Raw genomic sequence first — 17,794 nt, 5'->3', positions numbered from 1 at the left:
TGTGGACAGGTTACGTATTCCATAAGGCTCATGACACCAAACACATATATCAGAAAATACTTGTTCTGTTCAAGGTAGCCATGGTGGAATCCCATACACACTGAATCCAAAGTTACTGCTTAACATTGACATCAAATTCCACCACACGTGACAGTGAAATGCTCTGTAGATCGCCGACAAATAAAATGAACGCCACATTTAATAATAGTGCACTTAAGTACGACTTTTTCCTTTAAAAGTGATGTTACAATGTAGGTTGTTTATTAAAATGATAACTATTGCACATGATGTGAATCACACAAATGACACTCGTTTCCTTTTGTGAAATGTGCTCTTGAGAACCTGGCAGCTTCTGTCTGAGCCTCCCGGCGTAGGTGAGGAGATCGGAAACACAATACATATGAGTTACAACTGCTGGTGTCCCTGGAGACAAGACCAGCGTCTACGATAAGCTGGGCTCTGGACAATAAGCGCACATTGCTTCTGAGCCAGCAGGACGCAGTCAAGTCTGACCCGGGGAGAACCACATGAAGGGTGCAGAGTGCACTGGACAGGGCTCCCGGAGCTCGGGGGACTAAGGGAAAGGCCATGCAGGAAGTGCCTTGACCTTAAAACACACGTGGTGAGGAAAGCAGGAGCCTTCTCGCCTCCAGCCCAGGCCAACCATCCGGAAGGCATTTGTTTACGTCACTGCCGTGGGCAGGAAATGCACATGTTCACTGGGTCTGACTCCATAAGTCTTAAAGCCAGGCGTGGTGGTGTACAACACCTTAAGTCCAAGGTTGGTTTGGTCTACATAGTGAGCCCCTACCTTGAAGAAGAGAAGACGAGGGGTGGGGGAAGAGGTTTAAAGCAGGCATGGTGATGCACACCTGTAATTCTTGCTATCATTCAGGAGGCTGGGGCTGAAGGATCAGGAGTTCAAAGCTAGGGTGGACTATATATATGTATGTATGTATATAGCCAGACCCTATCTCAAAAGCAGACAGACAAGCATAAAGTCATAATAACAGATGCAAACTTGAGGCCAGTTTCTGACCTGCCTTTAAACACAAGCAGGGCATTGATTCCAGGGACGCGTCTCTATGAGGAATCTACTAAGATATTTAAATGCCACCTTCTGGGAAACTTATCTCACAAAGGTACTACTTAATTCTGTAAGGAAAATAAGGTTCATTAGATGACAATACAAATTTACAAATATGATGAAAGCACTATTTTAGAAACATTTTGTGGCACAAAGGCATTTTTTTTTATTAACTACACAATTCAGCAAGATAAAATGAGAACTACACCAGTGTCTACAGACTTAGATTCTAGTTTAAGTTTAAAAGAAGTTTATAAACAGATGGGACTATTCATTACGTATGGAATAACTGACTATGGAAAATATTTGAGGTTTTCTCTTCTTGAAAACTAGCATTACTAACACCAACTCCTATTGAGTTTTGACTGACTGACTCTGCACCAGATCCTTTGGGATGTAAAGCAAATCAGGTACCCTGGCCAGGGTCTTGTACATACTAGGCGTTGTGATGTGAATGTAAAATGTCCCCTGTAGGCTCAGGTGTTTTAACACTTGGCCCCTCGCTGTTGGTGCTGCTTGGAAAGGTTATGGACCCTTTGGGAGGCAGAGCCTTGCTGGAGAAGTAGGTCACTGGGGGTGGGCTTTGAGATTTGATAGTCCAACTCACTTAATGCCAGCTTTCCTTCTGCCTGCCAATGTGATGAGCTGGCTGCTGGCTCCTGCTACCATCTCTTCCTTGCCACGAAACTGTGAAAGCTTATACAAGTGTTTCTCACACACACACACACACACACATTTTTCCTGTTTTTGCAAAGTACTATTTCCTGGGACTCTGGTCATTAAACATGTCTGAGAGCTTCAAACACTAAAGTTCCTCTGAGAACATGTGGGGCAAAACCACTGCCTTTATCGTGACAAACTCCACTGTAAGGTATGATTCCAAATGTGTCACATTAGGGAAGAGATGGGGCTCCTATCTGAGGACTGAGTGCTACTCACCAGAGGAAGGGAAAACATGTTCTACAATCTCGGATGTGTGCACGAGCCTTTGTTCCTACAGCCCAATGTATGAAAACAGTTTTCCTTAAGAAATCCATGTCTATGAGCCAAGGCAAGCTTTGGCTAAATGATTAGTAGCTTTTGTTTGGCTGCGGAGGTTTCCATGGAAACAACCGGAGACAGAAAAGGCATCATTATCCTCTCATCCATATGCCATCAAAAAAAAAAAAAAACAAAAAAACAAAAAACCCAAACCACCAGCGCACTGCTTCATTCATGCTGTCCAGGGCAGACGCATTACTTCTGATAGGCCTGGACAAGGCAAGGCATGAGTCTACTGCTTACACTTTGAATCCCCTATCTTCCTCTGCTTGAAATCTTCAATTAAAATCGAGATAAAGCTCCTATGAACATTTCCCTCAGGCTCTCTAGTTCAAGTAATGCTTCAATAACCAGAAACCAAATGAAGAAATGTGAAGCATCGGGTGGAGTTGCACTGCCAACGTTTGAAATTACATGGCATCAAGCTTCCTGTAGCTGAAGAGTATTCACAGCTCCGCCGTACTGATCTCAGCGAGCACGGGGTTTATGATACACACGTAAATCAGGCGGCACCAGCCAGCATGGTCCCCTTTCTTTATGACTACATTATCTGTGAGCGTTTGAATACACGAACACACCAAACACAATGATCCCAGCCACTTTCAGGAAAGTGCTTCTCAGAACGGCCTCCAAAGAAGTCCTGGCTCAAAATTATGCACCGGAAACACACGAAAATAAAAACATCAATGATGACACATCAGAGAGACAAGCAAGCTAAGGAGGCATGCAAGCTTTAGCACCATATTTAAGACCGCAGAGGGAGAGTGCTGACTGCGGCCTGCAGAGGAATGTGCGGTTCTAGACGGTCTCCAGAGCGAGGCCCCAACCACAGCCCGCCTGTGCGCTCCGTACTTTTAAAAAGCAGCAGCCTGGAAAACATAATTTTCTAGAGACAGACACTCTGACATCCTCTTAGCCGAACAGCACTCAAGACCCTCTTCTTTAGGGACAGACTGCTCACTTGGGGAGATCAGGTGGGAGGTCACCGCCAGCCTCAATGACTTCAATAATGTCTCAGTAAATTAAAAAGACATGATTTACTCCCAAGATGGACCAATTTACTCAGACAATAGTTTTCCAATGTGCCATCTGCTCCCCGATTTCTGTGTAACAGCGTGTGGACCCTGAGGACTGTAACTGTACGCCCCCAGGGCAGAGCATCAGACGGCCCCACAGCGTCAGCGCCGAGACAGCGGACACTTGCCAAAGTGAGGGCGGGAAGTCTGGGGGAAGGTTTGCTTTCAAGTATGACAAGCTGGGGGTTTAGAGCAAGAATCCACTTTTGGTGCCACAATCCAGATCCCCCACATCACCGCTGACACTCTCGGGTCTCAGCATGAGTGTCTCCCACTGTTTGGCACTCGAGCTGCTTTCAATCCGAACCTTACCATGCTCCGCTTTGCTGAACTCAAGGAAAAGGACACAAATATTGGGGGAAAAGTTGCCTTTTTCATAAAGATTTTGGCAATTCACGTTCGGATGTGCTTAAGATTAAAAGGAAAACTCCAGTCACCATTTGGTAAAAGCAGTATTTCCTCCAGGAGACAAGCTCTTTTCCTGAGTGTTTCTGGGCGAGCCGGCGGTGGCGCCCCTCAGTCCTCACACGGCCCCTCCTTGTGGTGACAGCCGCGCTGGGCAGGGTCGGGGTCGCCGGGCGGGCTGCAATGGCTGCTGTCTTGAGAGTCGGCCCCGATGCTTTTGGTCTCTGACTGCAGGTGGACAGACACCTGGACTGCTATCTCCTGGCCCTGCTCACTCAGAGAGCCGTCGTCTGAATCTCCCCCTGGGGAGCTGCTGCGGCCCAGCTCGGGGTTAATCACATAGATGCCGCCTTGAGCACCCAGGGCGGGCCGCTCCTTCACCCTCTCGCCCACGTCGTCGGGGTCGTCCACTCGCACGGCTTCAAACATTTCCTCCACGAAGGCCCGGCAGTTCAGGATGAGGGGCGGGAGGGGCACGCTCCGGGCCAGCTCCTCAATGTAGCGCGCAAACTCCATGGTCTTGAACTGCGTGACTTTGGCGAGCTCCAGGGTCTTGGCTGAGGTGATGATGGGGATGCGTTTCGCAATCTCAAAGGCCTTCTGCAGTTTCTCGGCACCTTCGGTTCTGAAGAACTCGTTGATGGCCTTCTCGGTCTTGCGAAGATGGGTGCTCATCAGGCACAGGCGGGTGACATTCAAGATGAGCGTGATTGTGAAAGCAATCAGGCACACCACCACATAGTAGATGCTCATGTCTCCCGAGGTGAAGATCACACGGAGGGTGACGGAGTAGGAGGCACGAGTTGGAGACGTGACGACACAGGTATAAAGGCCTCGGTCATCAAAGGCTATGTCGGTGATATTTAGGAAGTTGTAGGCAATCAGCCATTTTCCACCTGATAAATATGAAAAAGAATTAAAATAAGTTACACCATAAGAAATATTATTAAACAGGTAACTGCTTCAACATTCTACTCCTCATCTGTTAAGAGCTACTGTTTGTTTAAATCATGTGAAAAAGGGCAGATGGCTGTGTCTAGAGCCACGACTGGAAAAGCCTGAAACTTAAAACAATTAAGATCTTTCTTTCTGAGACTAAGAATTACCACCATTTCCTTTTCAGTCTCTCAGGAAGACAAGTATAAATACTACTAAATGACGAATCTTTGTTTGTTTTTTTTTAAAGGTAGGGTCTCACTCTAGCCCAGGCTGATCTGGAATTCACTATGTAGTCTCAGGGTGGCCTCGAACTCACAGCGATCCTCCTACCACTGGCTCCTGAGTGCTAGGATTAAAGCATGCGCCACCATGCCTGGCATAAATGACTAATCTTTTAAAGAAGTTTATACATAAGCATGCTGGTTTATACTATAATGGCTACATATACATTTTGATAAACAAGAAGGAAATATGTTAGAAACATAAAGTGAGGGATGGTTATATATTGGGTGATGGGCTATGCACTAACTAATGAGTCATCTCACAAGACAAAGTTCTTTTTCAAGAAAGCACTTAGCAATGGAGTGCATGTGTTTGATCACTAACTGCCTAACCGAGCATGCCTTGCAAACACTCATTTGTTTTGATTCAAAAGCTTTGCTGATGATATCTTGATTTTCTGGCAAGAGTAACTGAAGCACAGGCCAAAAGATATATCTCAAGTCAGGGTCAATGAATCGCTTGGCAAAGAGAATCAAGTTATCCTTAAAACACCTTAACTCCAGCTTTAAACCTGACACACTGCCCCTCTCCCACACATGAGGACATCTACATTCACAGACCATGCACACAAAGTACCAAGTGTGAGACGACAAAGCACTGGTGACGCGGCATCCTTCCACAGTGTGCTCTGCCTCTGTGATCTCATGGTAACATCCAAGAAAACTCTGTGCTTAGCCATGAAGACCACTGAAATATGGGACAACAGACTAACTTGGGGAGTGGGTGTACACCCCAATGACTAGAGGTAGTTTCCCAGGGAAGGCTGGTACCTAATCTTCGGGCCACTTTCCTCAAGATTCTAATGGTTCTGCATCATTGCAGGGGCCTGAACACTCGTAAGCCCATCTTGCTAATCACCAGAACTAACCCAGGGTCTATAGTCAATTATCTCTAGGAGCCATTGCTTCACCAATGCAGAAATCCCAGAAGACATGTGGCTGTGAACACAGTTGTTATCTCCTAAGTGTCTGCCCATGAGCTTGGATCTATGGATAGGACACTCTTTAAATCCCAGCCACGATGAACTACACAGACTCCATTAATCAACCACTGCACTGTAACCACAATCTAAACGCTAGCTCACTTGCTGATAACAGCTCAGGATTTATGAACCTTAAGACTGGACTGACGTGCTCTTTAAACCTCTCCCACTCGAGATTCATAAAACTTAATACAATTTCCCAGAGCTGCTGCTGAGAGCACCAGTGATAGATGTCAGGGGTTTTCAAAGCAAAGGGAAAATGGGAAAATGAAACCGACATTCCACTGGGCCGGATGTGCCTGAATCTAATGCTTTGTTTATGCAGCTAGCCTATAGTGATCACATTGAATAATTCAAATCTCGGATGTGTTTGTTCAGAATGTTCTAGGGCCTAGAGGAGATAGAAGTCTTCTTCAGGGGACTGAAAATATGTTCAAAATGCATATGTTGACCACCTCTTAAGTCTGATTGAAGACTGTATTTTAATAAGCTGATTAAAAATATCCCATTATATCAATTCAACCTCTTCAGTCCCACAGTTAGTATTTGGTCTGCAGAAGGTTCACATGTTTATTGTTTATTAGATATATACAATTCCCATGAGGAATTTTCAGAAAAGGCCACTTTACAAATATGAAAAATAATGAATACTGACTATTCCTGTTAGAATAGTCAACCGAAGGAGACAGGTGGTACCTGCTTCTAAAGTACATCTGTGCTATGGACTGGGGATGTAGCTCAGTGATGGTGTTTGCCTAGCATGTGTGTGTGTGTGTATAATGCCACATATATAACCTTTTACACAGATACATGTATATGTATGTACATACTTGTATTGGAGATCAAACCCAGGGCCCCCACCCCCACACACACACACGGCCTCACACATGCTAGGCAAACACCATCACTGAGCTACATCCCCAGTCCGTAGCACAGATGTACTTTAGAAGCAGGTACCACCTGTCTCCTTCGGTTGACTATTCTAACAGGAATAGTCAGTATTCATTATTTTTCATATTTGTAAAGTGGCCTTTTCTGAAAATTCCTCTTATGGGAATCCCCTAACTTAATCTCCAAGTTTTTAGCTTTTCATGGTAATTTCCTTTTTTATTTATTTATTTATTTATTTGAGAGTGACAGACACAGAGAGAAAGACAGATAGAGGGAGAGAGAGAGAATGGGTGCGCCAGGGCTTCTAGCCTCTGCAAACGAACTCCAGATCCCTTGTGCATCTGGCTAACGTGGGACCTGGGGAACCGAGCCTCGAACCGGGGTCCTTAGGCTTCACAGGCAAGCGCTTAACTGCTAAGCCATCTCTCCAGCCCGGTAATTTCCTTTTGAGGTACTTGATAATTCAAATAATCATTGCAAAGTTCTTTTTAACAGAATTGGTTAAGAAATTAAGTCGCCTAGGGAGCTGGGCGTGGTGGTGCACACCTTTAATCCCAGCACTTGAGAAGCAGAGGTAGGATTGCCATGAGTTCGAGGCCACCCTGAGACTCCATAGTGAATTCCAGGTCAGCCTGGGCTAGAGTGAGACCCTATCTTGAAAAACAACAACAACAACAAAAAAAAAAAAAAGGAAAAAGAAAAGCCAGTAGCCTGGATTAAGAGGTGTGGTCATAGATCCACAAATAGAAGAATGAAATTAAAACCTACCAAAAAGTACACTGAGGTTGAATTATCAGTGTAATTTTTAAGGCTAAAATATAAGAAAAATTCCTGTTTCCAAGTGTGCAGTGTGGACATGCATGTGGAGACCAGAGAATAGCCTCACCTCTTCCTCAGGGCCATTTATTTCCTTTGAGACAGCATCTCTTATTGGACTGAAACGCACCAATTAGGCTCACCTGGCCGGCCAGCAAGCCCGGGGTTTCTGTCTCCCAGCACTGAAATTATAGGTGCGTTGCCCACATCCGTCATTTTTACGTAGGCTCTGATGATCTAAATTTAGGTACCCATGCTTGCAAGGTGTGATGGTTTGATTCAGGTGTCCCCCATAAACTTAGGTATTCTGAATGCTAGGTTCCCAGCTGATGGAGGTTTGGGAATTAATGCCTCCTGGAGGCAGTGTATTGTTGGGGGTGGGCTTATGGGTGTTAGAGCCAGTTTCCCCATGCCAGTGTTTGACACTCCTGTTGCCATTGTCCACCTTATGTTGGCCAGGGGGTGATGTTCATCTGCTGATGTCGTCATTTACCCTGCCATCGTGGAACTTCCCCCTCAAGCCTATAAGCCAAAATAAACTTCTTTTTTCCCACAAGCTGCTCTTGGCTGGGTGATTTCTACCAGCAATGTGAACCTGACTGCAACACAGGCAAACACTTTACGAATTGCTTTATCTCCCCAGCCAGCCCTACAGTTACTTTGTTCTTTTTGAGAGGTATGACATTCAAAAAGGCTTTTTTTTTCTTCCTCAGTGCTGGGATCAGCACTGAATCAGGGCCTTAGCATGCTAGGAAGTGCTTTACCACTGAGCTGGGCCCTTAGCCCCTTTTGAAAGGTTTTAAAGCTATTCAACTTGGTACGTCACCTTTAGACTTCTTCTGTAATATGTCACAAAAACCCAAAGAACAAATGGGAATGAATAATCTTTAATTAGCCCTGGCACAGTTACCTCTGCCATCCAGTTCTTGTCCTTTGGAGTTGTACCAATGGATGTCTTCGTGGTGACCGACTGTAAGAGGACATTCAAGTGAAACGCTAGCTCCCTCTTTGGCTATGATGACATCATCACCTGTGTGGGAACCTGCTAAAAGTCCAAAGCCAGGGAGAAAAGATGTGTTGTAGGAACTATGGTTTGCTCCCAGTGGGGGCCCATCTCCCGAGGCCAGAGCAGCTGTCCCCATAACAAACACTGCTGTGAAGAGGCAGCAGCGAGGGGGCTTCATGGGAAAGTGAAGGAAAACGTTTAGGCTTAGAAAACTCAAAAACATTTATGTTGTAACAAGAGTGCAGTGGGTGACTTATTGCTTGGTACAGACGTTTTCCCAAAAAGGTACATCCAGGTATATTTTGAGGTCTTCAAGATTAAGAAGATGAGCATGAAGAACCTGAAAGAAAGCCAAATATGATGTTAACCGATGCTCATAACGGGGCGAGACTGTCTGTTCTAGAAACGAATAGGTATGAAGCTGATTCAAGTAATACTACTGGCATCAGGGAGGGATTAGAGAATACCCCAAACTAAGCTCCCACAGATGTGGCGGAGAAAACCCCGAACTGGATGGGCAGGCCTTGAGGTGGCTTGAGCTCTGCCACCAGCCGCATAGCCATGGAAGCAGTGCCTCCATCGTCTCCGAGCGGCGGCTGTCCCACAGTCAGGGAGGCCCGGATGGAGCTCATCTCCAAGAATGCCTTGGTTCTGGAACAAAGGCTTGGACTGCATTTCTCAATGACAGATATTCTATACAAGAGGAAGCCACGAAAGGCTAAGCTAGCAAAGCACTCTTCAGTTAACCTGCACCACTGCCCCCTGTTGCTTGAACAACTGGTGTACCACAGTCATAATCATGAAGACCAGAGTCTGTGTGATCCCACATATATATATTAAACATAGATGACACAGGACCAATTGAGGTGGAATCTTTTCTTTGTATCAGAAAAAAATGCACAAACTGCATGACCAGAGATAGACTTTCAAGGCTATACTCAACCTTCCTTTCAGGTAAAAATGTTAGCCTGAAGAACTTTCTGTTAGTAGTTTCTTTAAAATTGAGAGATAGAAATCAAGAAAACCAACTTCATTCATAGCCTGAAGTCTAGTAAAGCTGACATCTTAAGTGTGTAGTGGATAGAAGTGCAAATACAAAACTACCCAGAAGTACGATCAGACAAATGTAAAGGAAGAACATATCATAAAATAAAAACCTAATCTGAGTCTAAGGCTTATGATTATCTTCCTGCTAACCTGATTTCCACTTTAAATTACTGGCTCTCAAAAAAAAATTAATTTACATTTCTATAAAATATGGGCTGAATGCTTGGCTTCATTTCTTGTAGAGGCCCAAGCTAACTAGCTCTGGCAGTGACATCTGCTTCTCTCTGGGCCCGCACGAGGCCATAGGTCACAGAGCACACAGCGCGGGGAATCTGTGTTCTGTGGTTCCACTCCTCACGGTCTGAATTATGAGAAGTTCCAAAAGTCACTTAATAATTTTCATTAGCCCTGAGAGGACGGCAGAATGACGACAATAAATATCTTCTACAACTTTAAAATTTAAGGACAAACTAAAACTCTGGGCTTTGGTCCTCCTGATGCTTTCGGCACACATGTCTTAAGACCCTACATAGCGGCAGAAGAGAACCCCTGACCAGAGGCACCGGCAGCCGCTTCGGCGGGGCTCTGGGCAGGTCACCACTGCGGGAGAACAAAGCCAAACCGAGCAGCGCTGCGCAGCTCTCCCCCACCCCTTGTTTCGTTGCTGGCATCGCCGTCCTCCCTGCCTCCCCAGCACCGAGCTTGGAAGGGAGGTTCACGGCGTCATCCACTCGGCGTCTACTGAGCACACGCCCCGCCACCTCTGCCTTCACAGATCTCAGCCTGGCCGATGCCAGACAACTGAGCACATCTATAGTACGCGCAGTCTGCCTCAGGGGAAACACAGGCTGCCGCGCGAGGAGCCTGCCGAGGAGCTGGTCTCACTGCAGAGCCCCCGGGGCAAGGGGTGGGCAGCCGACCGGAGGATGAATGGACTCCGAATGGACGCAAGTGCTGCAGGCAGAGGGTGGGGGACGGCAACGAGCAGCAGAAGCAGCAGGCCGTAGCAGCGTGCATATAGGAAAGAGCCACAGGTGGCAGTGGTGGCAACCATGCCTCGAAACCAAGTTCAGGCGGCCAGAGGACATGGGCTGAGTCTGGACTCTGGAGGGAAGAGACTAGGTCTAGTCTCGACTCCAGTGTGAAATCAGACATGAACTGTGGACATCGCAGGGACTGAGGTAAGTAAAGGAGGCATTTGTCCAAGGGCAAGGACTGAAAAGGTTAACGAACTGCGCGGTTCAGGAGAGGGGCGGCTCTTCTCTAGCCATGTTCCCTCCCAGCAAGAGTTAGTGCAGGATACGGCTCCTGCTCCCACATGCACAGCATCGGGCAGTGAATGGTCTCTGCGGGCTGTCGGGTAGCAGTGTCCTCCTCTCAGAAGACTCCAGGCAAGGAGGGCATTTGCCTGACAAGCACAGGCCTAGAACTGGCCCTAGCACCACAAAACAAGGAACAGAGGCTTGGCACCGCCTAACTGCCGCATGGAACCCCTTTTTCATACAGCTGCGGCTCTCTTGCCAAGGCCTGGCTTCTCCTTCCACAGGGAACCACTGCCCACCTGCACACAAGAGGGCGGCCTCCTCCTCACTGTAGTGCTGGTCACCTCCACCACTCAGGCTCTTGCCAAGCAGCTCTCTACTGCTGGGCAGTCGGCCTCTCAACGCTGAGCCCTGAGCAGTTTGTCCTCTCAACACTGAGCCCTAGGCAGTCTGTCCTCTCAATGCTGAGCCCTGAGCAGTCTGTCCTCTCAACACTGAGCCCTAGGCAGTCTGTCCTCTGAATGCTGAGCCCTGAGCAGTCTGTCCTCTCAACGCTGGCTGTGGTACATTTTTTGTTGTAACTAGCACATGTTTGATAAATAATGGAGAGCATTTCAATTTTGTTAAGGTCTGTGATGGATCTTTAGAAACTGAACAATGTTAACTAACAAGAATCCTGTGATTCAGACTTTTTAAAGCAATACTTAGATCCTCTGAAATAAAAAGATATGGGACTAAACAATCACAAATGCAGGGATTCCAAACCTAACTGAGTATCAACATTATCTAGAAAGCCCCACCCCAGCCAGGTCTGGTAAGAACCTACTGGGAGTTGGCCTTAGAATTAATTCATGGCTTTTAATTAGCAACCTAGGTAGTTCTGTGGCAGGGATCCTTGGATTATCAGCTAGGGTCCATTACCAGTTTCCTCAATCCCATCGACAAGCCTGCCCAATGGTGCACTAGCTTCCTGCAGACAAGAACTCACCCAGCACCGTACATTCCAGAAGTAGCTTCCTCGGGAGTGCCCGTCATCTGATAAAGTCGGGGCATGAAGGTAAGAGTGCTGACTCAGACTCACTAGAATTCAGGCTTTGACTCTAAGCAGCCCTATAGCTTTTTACAAATGACTCAGTCCTTGTACCTTGCCCCTTACCTTTACAGTAGGAAAAAAACAACACTACTTACTCTCACAAGAGAGTGGGGACTCTGATCGCTGTAAGTTCGAGGCCATCCTGAGACTACATAGTGAATTCCAGGTCAGTCTGAGGTACAGTGAAATGCTACTTCCAAAAAAAAAAAAAGAAAAAAGAAAAAAGAAAAGAGTGTGAGAACTCTGAAGGAGTATAAATGAAACTCAACTGGGCAACAGCCATCGCTGACTGAATCATTCGTGTTTAAGGCTTTCACTTGTGCTAAAACTCACAGCTGAGTTCACTTGTGCTAAAACTCATAGCTGAGGTCACACCATTACAACGCACAAGCATACAGAACACACATCACTATTTAACAACCTTGCGTGCCTGTGGGGGCGTCTTTATGCAATTTTAAATTTTAACACAAAACAACATGTTTCTCATTTTCTTCCTGTAGACCAGTATTTTGCAATAATATGGGTCAAACAGGCATTGTGTGTGACATTACCCGCGTTCCGTACGTGTGACATACAACGTTCCTTGAGATCAGCCTGAGCTACTTTCTCAAGCCCTGTCTCCCTCTGCTGGTGTCCAGGAGGAAGTCAATCCCTTAGTTAACCAAGCTCGGCAACAGCTCTGTTCTTGGAACTCAGGATGGAAACATCTGTGGTTTAAGGCCACTTGAGGAAGAGAAGGCGCCCAGGGGGCTGCTGGACAAGGGGAAGCTGAGGGACAGGGCAGAAGGGCGGAGAAGTGGGGGAAAAGGGAAGGAGGGAGGAAGAGGAGAGCAAGGCCCACATGTGCTGTTCTGGTTCTTGACAGCTGTCAACTTCTTGGCTCCAGTGACTTTTAAAATTTTTTTGAGGTAGGGTCTTGCTCTAGCCCAGGCTGACCTGGAGTAATTTCTTCAAAATAAGAAATAGTCATCTCTGTTCAATTTTATAATTTTATTTGAAATTAAAACCACAAAGACCCAAGCCGAACACGCGAACGAGGAGAACAGGGCAGTGGCTAGACAGAAGCCTGAGGTCCGCAAAGGAACGGACCCTGAGCCATGGCCACCAGGTCCGTCCCCAACCACCCTCCTCGCACTTGGTGTGGCAAGCAACCTGCCCCGTGGCCAACGGGAGGTGGTTCTTTTGCTCAGTCCCATGCACGGGGGTTAGGTACTGTCCCAGACAACCGGGAACTCATAAACTAGCTTAGAGGGTGGGACAGAAAGAGCTAAGTACATACAATATGGACTGAGAAACCCTGGGAAGCCAGAGAGAGGAGGAACTGGGGAGCGTTAGAAGTGACACACACTTTCAGGTGTGGGTCTTGCTAGAATACCACGCCTGCTATGCTCGATGTAGCGGTGGACATTTGAGGCTGGACAGAGTTCAAAAGTGGACACCAAGTGCCACCATTCCATAAATATTTAAAAAGGGCTGCACTCTGCTTGGATTGAATTTTATATCGTCTCTCCTCAGCATACTGAGAAGAGTTGAGCATGACACTCCAGCAAAACCTGTTCTTTTTTCAGGCTCCAGGCACATACAATTTCGGGTGTGTCAGGATCACAACAAAGCAGAAATGTTCAGGACTTCGCCCTGGCAAAATCATTCTGATCACTGACTGTGATTTTAGCAGACAGAAATGAAAGAGCCTACGGCTGTCACCCCCCAACAGACTGACTGCTGTTGCTCCTGCCATTTGTACCCAGTTCTCAACATGCTCAAAAAAGGAAGTACTGGGGCTGACTTCTGATCTAGGGCTCTAAGAGAAGCCGGCCGAGGAAACTGCTGTCTGCAGTATTAGCTCAGGGATAAGACAACAGGAAAACACGGACACCTAGATGCTACTGGATTTTTCCCCCCTCCAATTATACTGGGATGTCAATGCTCTATTAATAATATTAGTAATTACTATTAGTAATTACTGAGCTGCAGGCTGAACTTACAGCTTGTCCACTCTGCCCCACACGGAGGAAACGGCGCTCCATACTGGCGGCAAGAACACCAGAAGAGCTGACTGTGAGAAGGGCTCTCTCTTTCCCTTAGCAAGGAACAAAGAAGGCTGTTAAAAGTCAGTATTATTCGCAGCAGTGACCATTCCAGGACCACTTACTTAGAGCTTCTAACGGAAACAGCCCTATACTTTTCATACTATCTCACCTTTGGGTGCGCTCAGATCAAACATACTTTCTGGTATTCTGAGAAGCACCTTTTATGTTTACCTATATTAGATGTTTGGTTTAGCGCTACGATTATTGGTCATACCTGTGATTTTTGTCCTCTCTGCCATAATCATTTATTCACTAGGAACTGGAAGAAAATGACAAACATCAGTAAAACAGGCTTAGATTTAGGATCGCTCCACCCTAATGTTTTTCCCCACCTCTGTGAGCAGTCCAGGCTGCCCTCAAACTCAAAGTCCTACTGTTCTTGCCCTAGGTCCTTTCATCACACCTGGGTACCATATTGTCTTTGAAATTTATTTTCTTGGGTTGGAAACATGGCTCATTAATTAAAGGTACACTTGCTTGTAAAGCCTGCCAGCCCTGGGTTCAAAGTGGCACATGCATCTGGAGTTTGCCTGCAATGACAAGAGGCTCTAGTGTGCCCATTTCTCTCCTTCTCTTTCTGCTTGCAAATAAATAAATAGTAAAAAAAAAAAAATTAAAAAAAAAACTCACTTGGTGCGCATGTGTGCAAGTCAGAGACACCTTTCAGGCAGGTTCCTATCTTCCACCTCATTTGAGGCTGGGTCTCCATCTGCAAGCTTCAAGCAGACTCCTGTGCCCACTTCCCTCCTTGCTTACAGACTACAGAAGCCAGCCACATTTTATGTGGGTCTGTGGACCTAAACTCAAATACTCAGAGCTGCATGGCAAGCGTTTTCTGTACTGAGCCCATCTCCCCGGTCCCTTCTTTTTAATGCCTAAACACTTGGTCACCCACCAGATCTACATGGTGAGACCCTATTGCTAAAGATGACCCAGGCTGCAACCCCAGGACACTGAGAAATCAAGCAGGAACTGAGATGGAAGCCAGTATCCTGTTGGCTAGCCCTCATGAGCTGATGGGGACAATGGTCAACAACACCATGAACAAGCTGGGGATCCAGCCAGGCAAGATGTGCTCACCTGTGCAACAGTGCACACAGGCTACAGAGGTAATCAGCTGCTCTCTGATTGGACACGAGAACTGGTCAGTGGGAGAAAACACATACCTGGTACTGAAAACCGAATCAGAAATCTATGGATAGGAATCTCATGCACTCTAGAAGGGCGTTATCACTGTTCTTTGGCTAAAATGAGAGAGTATGCCCATTAAAACGTCTTCTAGCCAGGTGTGGTAGCGAACGCCTTTCATTCCAGCACTCGGGAGGCAGAGGTAGGAGGATCGCCATGAGTTCAAGGCCACCCTGAGACTACAGAGTGAATTCCAGGTCAGCCTGGGCTAGAGTGAGACTGCACCTCGAAAAAAAAAAAGTCCTCTAAATGTCTAAGTTTATCCGCTTTGATTCATGCTGCCCTCACTCTTGGTTAGAGAATCTGCATTATACAGATGGCAACAAATACTGGGGAGACACAACACCTACCAATATGACAAAAAATAAAAAAAGCCAGCTGTCTTTGTACCAAGAGCCAAGCCACCTCTATCACACTTGCTCAGGCCACTGAAACCATACAGAGGCGGCAGCATACTAAATCTGAGCTGCTCTCACAGCTGAGAGCCTGCTCCACGGAGATGATGGCAGACACGGCGGAGGCTCAAAACTCCAAAACAGAACAGCTGAGGCTGTTGAGAGCTCAACACTAAAAGTAGACTTGTAACACCTGCTCCAAGGCTCAGGGAACACTGCAGAAGAGGGGGTGCAGGAGTATCCTGAGGCAGTGTCCCCCACATCCACAGAGACTGACTGGTGCATTCATGACCCCAAAGTGATGATGACCACAGTAAAGAGAGCCCTCGGTGAGAAGGGAACATGAGAGGACAACCCAAGGGAATGTGGCCTACATGCACTATGTTCATCCATCTCTCATGGACTTTTCCACTAATCATGATACAATCTTAAAATTCCAGCCTAGCACCCACAATTCTCCAGGAGCAGACTCAGAGGGCAGAGGAGGGCTCACAGTGCCTACACACACAAAACCTGCTTGCTGAGAAGCAGGTTCACTGTGAAAGCAGCTCAGTATACGGCCTTTAGGCGCATAGCAATCACGGAGTTGCTCTGGTGTGCTCTAGGCGAGTCTTGGCATGTTTCCTGCCCGGCCTTAAGTATGCCTGTCTTACTCTCTACTGTCTCTCAGTAGCTTCTCGCCCTAAAGTTCAGGTTCTATTTGTTCCCTCTGTGTACCTCCTCCCCTACTATCTCGACATCTTCCTGTGAAAATTCTACTCTCTGTAACATTCCACTCTCACATTATTCAGGAAACTTACTTACTGAAACTCTCATTCTAGCCTCTTTAATTTGGATAAATTTCTTTTGGTCGGTCAGTCACGACTCTTAAGACTCATGGCAGTACCCTTTTGCTTAGCTACCTGCTCAACCTCTTTGCCTCAATCTCTGTCACCTTAGTGCTGGGATTACAGATATGTACCACCGTACAAGGCTGGAAAATATTATTTACAGAAATGCTGGCTATGTTGTCATGTAACAAGCTTACTACTATTACATGAACGAATTATTAGTTACTGCTGGGGATCAAACCCAAAGACTTGTACATGCTAGGAAAGTGCTCTCCCACTGAGCTACATCCCTAGTGCAAGATGTGGAGTCCTAAAAAGCCAAGTTTCTCCGACTGTCAAGAATCCAAGCTTCTGGGAGCTGGAAAGATGGCTAAGTGCATAGATGGCTTGTCATGCGAGTGAAATGATCTGAGTTCAAATCCCCAACGCCTACGTAATTGCTGGGTGGCCATGGCAGTCACCTGTAATTCCAGCACTGGAGAGATGGGATTTCCTAGAACGGGCAAGTTCTGGACTGAGTGAGAGACCCTGTCCTCTACGTGCACACAAGTGTGCACACACACATGGAAACATGCACACACACCATACACATGCCAAAAAAATATCAACTCCGGCTTCCACACGTTAGCTGTCATGAATGCGCTGCTGGCTGCCGGTCTGGGTTACGTGCATCCCCACTACTCAAGGGCAAAGGAGAGATGCCCGGTTCTGGTGAGGGCATGGGGCACCGTCACAGTCACAAACCAAAGCACGGCCGCAGGGCTCAGAAAACTTCAGTCACTTGCCACTGAGTTCCAAAAAGAAGAAGTCCAACTCCTGGCCACAGGCCTGACAAGTCCTGCTGCCTAAGTCTCAGGCCCCTGCCTTACCACGTTTGGCTCCAAGCCAGCGGTGGCCGTTTTTCTTTATTCTCCCCCTTCCCGCCGACTCCGCTAAGCTTGCTCCCAGCCGGGCGGGCTCCCTCCTCTCTCCCCTCGGAAGGCACTTCTCGGACCTCCAGAAGGCTGGACACTTCCTCCCTCACTTGGACCCGTCCACCTATCTTTAAAGCACTCGGCTACCGCCTCGGGTCACCCCGCGTGCTCGGCTCCTTGAGGGTCTCCTCCGGCCCCCACGTCGCGCCTGGCAAGGATGGAGGCCCCCCGGGAGCGGGCGCGGGACCGCCTCCGCAGCCGCAGGTCCCGCCCGCGCTCGCCCACGCCGAGCCGGCCTCCGCCCAGGGGCGCGCCCTCCCCAGCCCGCTCCACGTCCAACTCACCCGCTCCGCCCGGGTCCCCGCAGCCCGGCACCTCCCACCCCCGAGTCCGCACGGCCCGGGCGCAAAGCCGCGCTCCTTCCGCCTCCTCCCCCGCCCCCCGCGGCGC

At 47.5% G+C, this 17,794-nt stretch overlaps 1 protein-coding gene across 3 annotated transcripts; it reads right to left on the bottom strand.

Moving 5' to 3' along the window:
* Nucleotides 1-239: 239 nt before the first annotated feature.
* Mfap3 (microfibril associated protein 3) lies at nt 240-17,768 on the bottom strand. Of its 3 annotated transcripts, XM_045152007.1 has the most exons (5): nt 14,648-14,897; nt 14,232-14,276; nt 12,023-12,117; nt 8,430-8,865; nt 240-4,505 (listed from the first exon to the last, which is right to left on the bottom strand). In XM_045152007.1, exons 4-5 carry the CDS (start codon nt 8,746-8,748, stop codon nt 3,721-3,723), a joined length of 1,104 nt encoding a protein of 367 aa, XP_045007942.1. In that variant the 5' UTR covers nt 8,749-8,865; nt 12,023-12,117; nt 14,232-14,276; nt 14,648-14,897; the 3' UTR covers nt 240-3,720. The 3 variants fall into 3 exon arrangements, with proteins under 3 accessions (XP_045007942.1, XP_045007943.1, XP_045007944.1); XM_045152008.1 differs by lacking the exons at nt 12,023-12,117; nt 14,232-14,276; nt 14,648-14,897 and adding an exon at nt 17,689-17,768; XM_045152009.1 differs by lacking the exons at nt 12,023-12,117; nt 14,648-14,897.
* Nucleotides 17,769-17,794: the final 26 nt, after the last annotated feature.

The sequence above is a fragment of the Jaculus jaculus genome, chromosome 6 (assembly GCF_020740685.1).
Source record: "Jaculus jaculus isolate mJacJac1 chromosome 6, mJacJac1.mat.Y.cur, whole genome shotgun sequence".
NCBI classification, from domain to species: domain Eukaryota; kingdom Metazoa; phylum Chordata; class Mammalia; order Rodentia; family Dipodidae; genus Jaculus; species Jaculus jaculus.
Note: the sequence above shows the minus strand (reverse complement) of the source record. Positions and strands in the feature narration are given on the sequence as shown.

Excerpts from the sequence above, each read along its gene's own strand:
- Mfap3 (XM_045152008.1), bottom strand. The coding sequence starts at position 8,748 with ATGTTTTTGAGTTTTCTAAGCCTAAACGTTTTCCTTCACTTTCCCATG. Across the intron at positions 4,506-8,429 it reads ACAAGAACTGGATGGCAGAG|GTGGAAAATGGCTGATTGCC; the intron begins GTAACTGTGCCA and ends CATATTTATCAG.